This window comes from Sorex fumeus, unplaced genomic scaffold (genome assembly GCF_029834395.1).
Source record: "Sorex fumeus unplaced genomic scaffold, SorFum_2.1 ptg000073l, whole genome shotgun sequence".
Taxonomy (NCBI): Eukaryota; Metazoa; Chordata; class Mammalia; order Eulipotyphla; family Soricidae; genus Sorex; species Sorex fumeus.
The window spans coordinates 10,457,977-10,466,045 of NW_026606130.1; the positions used below are offsets into that span (position 1 = coordinate 10,457,977).

Sequence of the window (8,069 nt, forward strand, 5' to 3'; positions counted from 1 at the left end):
TCAGGTCTCCCAAAGAAGAATAGAAAGAGTTATGCTTGGAATATCACATTTCACTCAAATGAGAGAAAGAATCCGGAGTTCTGACATCCGTCGACGATCAAGAATCAGGGACGCTGTCTCATTTGCCAAGGTGTCGAAAATCAGATGGGCTGGTCACGTAATGAGATTTAAAGACGACCACTGGACTAGAGCTGTTACCAACTGGATTCCACGGGATGTCAAAAGACCGCGTGGCCGCCCACCTACTAGATGGTCAGACTTCTTTGTCAAGATCATGAACGATCGGTTTGAGGACCTTCATGTTCCCGGAGCGAACAGATGCCATTGGGCTACACTAGCACGCGACAGGGACAAATGGAGACGTTACTGGCGCCCGCTCGAGCAAATCGATGACTAACGGGAAGGTAAGTGATTTAAGTGATAATTAACATTATCTCAACATAATAAAGACCATATGTGACAAACCAACACTTAACATAATATAAAATGGTAAAATACTCTTATCTTAACTGAAATTATACAAGGCTAACTAACTAACTAACTCTTACCACTTTTCAACATAGTTTCTGAAGTCCAGTCAGAGCAATTAGGTACAGTAAAAGTATTAAGAAGTATCCAAGTTTGAAAACTATTAAACTAATACTATGCAGATGACAGGATAATACACATTATACACATTAAGGCACTCCTAAGGCAGGATTGAGAAACTTTTTTCCTACCAAGGGCCGTTTGGATATTTGTCATTTCATTTTAGGCAATACAGTAGAGGCATATGGGCTTCAGGAATGCACTTGTCTGTCCCACCAAGTACAAAGGCCAGACCACCAGACCACAGGATTTCCCAGACTTGACATTCTCTACCCCTTCCATAAGGACTATTTCAAAAAATAAGAGAAGCAATAAATGGAGTTCTGTAATGACACAAATCAATACACATAACTGTGTTGTATTTCTATAAAGAAATGATGAGCTGGAGAAAAAGGAAATTAAGAAAGCAACCTCATTTACAATTGCATCAGAGAAGAGGGTCAAAGATATAGTAAAGGGGTTGAGGAGGTGGATGAGTCAACAAAGGCAGAGAGCACCAAGAAGAAACCAGTTCAGTCCAAGAGTCTAGCTCTAATGATTTGTTGGGAAAGAGAAGGATGTAGTAGTGGCTAGTAACATGGTCTCTAGTGTATTCCTTCACCTGTAACCAGTTTCCTTACAGATCCTAGGCCACAGCCATTACTATTAGTGTTTCTGTTCCCTATATACACAGGTATATTTTGTCTTCCAACTCTATACAGATAATTCCTAAAAAAATTTTTCTAGTGCTAACATCTCCTGAGTCCTGAAGTCCAGGTTTTAGGAACATGAATGGATTTAAATTTGTATGCTGCATATTTATTGAATTGTCTTCCAACATCTCAAATTCAACAAGTACAAAAATGAGTTAATCAACTTTAAGGGCCTTCTTACTTCTATATTTCTATTCAGGGTATCACTGTCCTCATAATTTGCCCTTAAGTCTTCTTTCTTCTTTTTCAAAAATGAGTACTGAGAGTCATAGCTACATCACTCTGGAGCAGATTAGAACTACAGATTTACTACCAGATTTACTGAATCAGAATTACACTTTCACAAGATTTGCCAGATGACTGCTTTACATATATATATATACATATATATACATATATATGTGTGTGTCTTATATATATGGTTTTGTCTTTGTATTTGGGGTCACAACTAGAGGTGCTCAGAGTTTACTTCTGTCTCTGTGCTCAGGGATCACTCCTAGTGGACTCCTGGTTCTGCAATCAGGGATTACTCCTGGTGGGCTTTGGAGACCATATGGGGTACCAAGGATCAAACCCAGGTCATCTGCGTGCAAGACATACACCTTACCCCCTGTATTATCACTTCAGTCCTGTTATATATAGTCATAAAAAACTAAATTTAACACATATTCTTCCTAGCAGCCCAAACACTCAAGTATCCTACTTTTCCCCTCAAATCTCCATGTCTCTCACTAATGCAGCAATTTTGACAGCCATCACTTCTTCCCAGAACAATTACAACAGAGTAACTGGCCCAGGGATTCTGGCCATTACCCCATGGAAACTCTTATGTTATATTGTCAAATTCATTGTTTTTGTTTTATCTTTTTTAAAACTCAATCACAGTGAGATATAGTTACAAAGTTGCTCATGATTGGGTTTCAGTCATACAATGTTCCAACAACCTCCTCTTCACCAGTATACATTTCCCATGACCAATACCCCCAGTTTCCCTCCTACCACCCCCCACCCAGCCTGCCTCTATAGCAAGTACTTTTCTTCTCTTTCTGTCTCTGTCTTGTCTCTCTCTCCCCCCTTCTGGTCATTATGGTTTGCAATAAAGGTACTGAAAGGTTATCATGTATATCCTCCTACCTACTTTCAGTACTCCTTATCCAGAGTGATCATTTACAACTATCATTGTCATGGCAGTCCCTTCATTATTCATAATTTTGTACCCTTACCCTTCTCAAAATACTAGCTCCTCATTACCTGTTAAAGCTCCCAGTTTTGCAAACAATAAGAAATATTACTTTTGAGATATGTGAAAGGCACACTATCAAGTATTTTACATTGGTTAACTCATTTAAATAACAACCCTTGGGCCACAGAGATAGTATAGCAGGTAAGGCACTTGCCTTGCTCATGGCAGAGCTGGGTCTGATCCATGGAACACCAAATGATCCCTCAAGCCCAGCCAGGAGTGTTTCCTGACAGTCAGGAATTAGCCCTGAGCAGAGCGAGCTCTGGTACAAAACCCAAAATAATAACAACCTTACAATCTAAGTATTACTAAGATGTATGGGTGGGGGAATTGAGCACTTTGGTAATTTCCCCCCAATAACCCAGGACGAGGTCAGTAACAGAGTTTAGAATTAAACCCAGCTGTGACATGTAATTCAAAACATCAATGAGATATCACCTTAAACCTCAGAGACTGGCACACATTCAAAAGAACAAGAACAATCAGTGCTAGCGCAGATGTTAGGAGAAAGGAACTCTCTTTCTCTTTTGGTGGTAATGCCAACTGGTCCAGCCTTATTGGAAAACAATATGGACTCCCATTTGACTCAGCAATACCACTTCTGGGGATATATCCTGGGGACCCAAAAACATACTGCAGAAACATCAGCTACATTTTGATGTTCAATGCAACACTATTCACAATAGCCAGAATCTAAAACCAACCCAAGTACCCAAGAACAGATGACTGGTAAAGAAACTATAGTACATCTACACAATGGAATACTATGCAGCTGTTATAAAGAATGAAGTCATGAAATTTGCTTATAAATGTATTGACATGGAGAGTATCATGTTGAGTAAAATGAGTCAGAAGGAGAGGCACAGGTACAGAATGATTGCAATCATTTGTGGGATATGAGACTAATATTTAAGGTAAGGGTAAATGGGGGCCAGGAAGACAAGTCAATGGTTTGAAGCTCTTCACAAGAGTGTGTGTATGTGTGTGTGTGTGGGGGGGGGGGTAAAAGGACAGATAAAGGGACATATCTGATAACCTTTCATTATCTGTACTGCAAACCACAAGGCCCAAAAGGAAAGAGAGGGGGAGGGAGAGAGAGAGCAAAAGCAAGCAAGAGAGAGAGAGAGAGAGAGAAGAGAAGTGCCTGCCATAGTGGCGGGTGGTGGGCGGTGGGATGGGATGGGAAAATGGGACCATTGGTGTGGGAAAAATACACTGATGAATGACTGAAATCCAATCGTGAACAACTTTGTAAATGTGTATATCACTATGATTCAATTAAAAATTAATAAATGGGGGAAAGAATTAAACCCAGCTGTGTTCAGGGCTTACTCTGGAATCTGAACTCAGTACCATTCCTGGAAGGGCTCAGCAGACTATCTGGGGTACAGAACAAACCCAGGTCAACTGCGTGCAGTCATATATGTTATAGTATAGTAATGATTAAGTGTCTTATATTATCCTTCTAATCCCAGAGCACACAAACTGAGCAGACTTAAATTTTAAGTTTTATTTTACAAAGTTTCCTTGTGCTTCAAATACATTAGCAAATCGCAACTTGTGTGGCTTTTGCAAATAAGAGACTTGGTATCATCAATGGAAATAGTCTTAGTTTAAGAAACAGACTTTGATTCAAATTTCAGGCCTGTCCACTAATTGAATGTGGTGCCTTAGGAAACCATCAAACCTTCTCAAGTCTCATTTCCTCACCTGCAAATAAACTATAATTTGAAAATCACCTCGGGGCCAGAAGATTTAGAGGAGGTAAGGTGCTTGCATTGCATGTAGCATCTCCTCACTTGAAAATAAACTGTAGTTTCAAAATCACCTTGGGATCAGAGAGATATAGAAGAGACAAGGAGCTTGCCTTGCACAAAGCAATCCTTATTTGAATACTCAGCCCAACATATGGTCTTCCCAGACCTGCCAAGCAGTGACTCCTGAGCACAGCCAGGAGTAAGCCTTGGAAACTACCTGGTGTGACCGAAAGAACAAACAAATTAAATCACCCAACTGATCGACAGAATGGGTAAAGATGTAGAGTCTTTATGCATGTGTTACACACACATAAAACAGTACTTAGCAATTTTTTATAAAGATAAAACCCTGCCATATTTAATAAGTATGGACCTTGGGAAATTGCACTTAGTGAAATAAGTCAGTTAAGCATCTTTATGTCACACTGGGCACAAAATGTAAAATATGTTATTTAGTTCTCTCACTTTCCTGTGTTGAGATACTATCTGCATTTTTAAAGTAAAGGGTTCAGAATAGTTTCCTCAAGGTCACAACTGCTCCATGAGAACATGGACCCACTCACTCTCTTTTGTTGCTGTATGTTCAGTGCCTAAAACAGTGATTGGGATATAAAGGAAGATCATTAAATACTTGCTGAATGAATGAGATGAGCAAATTGAGTAGTAAGTAGAAACGGAACTGGAATCAGTTTCACCAGACTCCCAATTCAGTCCTCTACACGTTAAGTTGCCAATTTACAAAGAAAGTAAAGGATCGGTATCATTTATTGAGGTCTTCTATACAATTAAACACTTTAGGTAGTGACTAAGAACTGGTTTAAGAGAGGATACTTAAGAGCAAAATGTTAATTACACTCCAGTTTCACAGGACTAATAATTGTATTACACACTTTACATAAACTACTTCACCTTCCTTAAAAACTTGAGGTAAGTATTTTTTAATATCCGTTTTACAGATGAAGAAATACTTCATGAAGTTCCTTGCCCTAGTTCACACAAGTGGAAGAATGGGTGATTTACAGCGCAGGAAATTTTTTTATTTCAAATCTGTGTTCTTAAATACTTATCCAGACTTTGGCTTGTGTTTACGTGGAAATTCTATCCCCTGTAAGGACAGGCACAAAAGAATATCATGAAGAGAATGGCAAAGTGCAGTGGATTCACTTAAGAAACAACTAAGTTGTAAGAAATACAAAATGAATGTCCTAAAGATCAACTAAAACTTCGCGTTTATCAAATGTAGAGGACGAGAACAAGTCCTGGGAGTCTGGGAAAGGAAAGTGAATAGGGGGTTCACAAAAAGACGTGGAAAGATGGAAGAGGACAGGAAGGAGGATAACAGGAAGGAAAACGGTCAGCCTAAAGAACAGGTGCGATTTGGGGACTGGTGCTGACGAAAGGTTCAAGAACGGCCTGACGGGAACAAGAGGTTCCAGCTCTCTTAGGCTACGGGCCCGTCACCGGACTTCCTTAGGGGGTGCTCTGCTTCACCCTCGGTCCCTTTATCGAAGACCCCAAGCTCACCAGGGGCCTGGGCGATCCTATCTCCGTGTGTCCTGGAGACTCTGCCGCTGCCGCCATCTTGACCAGTCCTCTCTCGCTTCGCTCCCACAAGCCTTTGTGAAATCGGAGACGTGGAGGCTGCGGCCGACAAGTGCGTCATCATGCTGCGCCGGCAGCAGGGCGACGTCAGTAAAGGATCCTACTTGTCATTTGCGCTTCCAGCGAGGGGGAAATACCCAGCGAATTCTCTTGTTTACCCTGCTAGACGCGTTCGTTTTACGTTCAGCCCAGTTTTTCTCTCTCTCCACTCCGCTGACCCGACGCGCGACTTTTCCGCTCTCACGTGTAGGCTTGAAGCTCCCCAGTCCCTGAGAACGCTACTACTTGGAAAAAGTCTGCCCCTCTCCGGCCTCCCAGTGGGTTCGAATAAAAGATCCTGCCTTGCCTAACCCGCTGCTGCATCCTCTGCCTTAGCCATTGCCCAGGTGATTGTTTGCCCGCTCAGCTTGCAACCTAGTCGGTTCCCACCTACACTTTTATAAACTTAATACCTGATCTTCCGCACGGACGTCCAATAGAAATTTCATCCTCGCTTTTTTAAGAACACGTTAAAAGTACCACGCACACACACTTTTTAGGGTTAGAGAGCTGCTTTTAGACATTGGTCACAATTTTAATTCCGTGACAGCTCCCAAAATTGGGGCATTTGGGGCAGGCACTAAAATATTTAAGTGCTCAAAGAGAATGAGTTGTATCAATAACCTGAAACAAAAACCTGTGTGTCCAAACCTCTCTACCTGATTTTGGGAATTTCGGGGTTTTTTGTTTGTTTGCTTGTTTTTTAATTTCCGTTTACCTTGGCCCCAGACTTTAATAAGTCAGGCAATACAGTCTTTGCTAACACAGTGTTGTATTCAAGATAACTACGTGTCCTTGGGGATGTGAGTGCCAGTTTTCAACTTTTAACAAAATAATGGGTATGATATATTGCTTTGTAATGTTGGATAGGCAGTACAGAGAACGCATGTTACTAGTAAACAGAAAATTTGCTATGGAATGTTATTGAAATTTAGACTAATCAATAAGTAAACATTTTAAATTTTAAAAATATTATGTGCAGTTCACTTTAGCTCTAACTTTGCTACTTAACATCCAATTATCAAATCCCTTCTCACTTCCTCATGGCTATTGGTAACCTCATCTATTTCCTTGACAAACTCAAAATTATTTCTAACTCCAACTCTTTTAAAAAATAAAATGCGGATCATACATGCTTGGAGAACCATCTGGTCTCTAGACATGCCCTCTTGCAGCCTTTTTGTAAAACTTTTCTTTTTAAAAATGCTTCTATGGCAGATTTTGTCGGAACATTACATGACTGAAACCCAATCATGAACAGCTTTGTAATGGTCTATCTCACGGTGATTCAATTTAAAAAATTGTAAATGCTTCTAATCTCCCTCTATACTTTTCCCTTCATTTGGTAGTGGTTGTGGATGATGATTGACAGACATTGCACACATGCTGAGCTGTGGCCCTTGCCAGGGATGACATATAAGGTTGCTTTGCTTGCACATTGCCTATGGCTTCATCAAGTTTTGTGCTCCTTTTAGTTGTACTCACTGGATCTCAAACTACTTGAAGTATGCAAGTAATTTTTGTAGGGCTCTTCCGGAGTTCACTACAGTATTCACACATACTCACCAGCAAACACGTTTCCTGGCTGTGCTGCTCACTAATCTTTTTGGTTGTGGTACTCACCACAGGATTCACCCTTTTTTGTGGAACTCACACACAGCTCCATGTAAAGCAGACAGAAATCACTTCTCAAAAATTGCAGACAACATAGCTGCTAGACTGAAACAAGAGATCTTCCAACATTGTATTCAGCAATTGTGGAATGTTGTATATTTGATAACAGGCACCAGGGGCAGTTGGTGGGTGTAACACCTAGCTACTAGAAGATGGGGGATCTGGGTGGAGGAGGCCCAGTCCTGATCCAAGCAGGCTTGGAGATCTCAGCGTGGGGTCCCGCATACCTGGGTTCCTCTGTCAGTTCCTTCATGCGTGAGGCTTGTCTGAACATGTGGAGAGTGGTCTTAAACATGGCTGTGGCTGGTTCCAGAGGTCTTCAGCTGCCAGGGCTCTGCTCAGGGCAGGGAGGGAAACTCAACCCACCCCCCTCCAAGGGGCCCCCATGAGGACAGCCAGGCGTGGGGGCAGGAGAGTCTGCAACAGCCATCAACGGCCAAGACCCAGGGACTACGAAACCCAGCTCCAGGAAGA

At 41.4% G+C, this 8,069-nt stretch overlaps 1 protein-coding gene across 1 annotated transcript in view; it reads right to left on the bottom strand.

Moving 5' to 3' along the window:
- Nucleotides 1-5,906, bottom strand: part of YIPF6 (Yip1 domain family member 6) — a 47,528-nt gene extending 41,622 nt beyond the window's left edge. Inside the window, exon 1 of the mRNA XM_056130030.1 lies at nt 5,805-5,906. Within this exon, the coding sequence (XP_055986005.1) occupies nt 5,805-5,861 (57 nt within the window). The 5' untranslated portion in view covers nt 5,862-5,906. The remainder of the gene's footprint in view (nt 1-5,804) is intronic.
- Nucleotides 5,907-8,069: the final 2,163 nt, after the last annotated feature.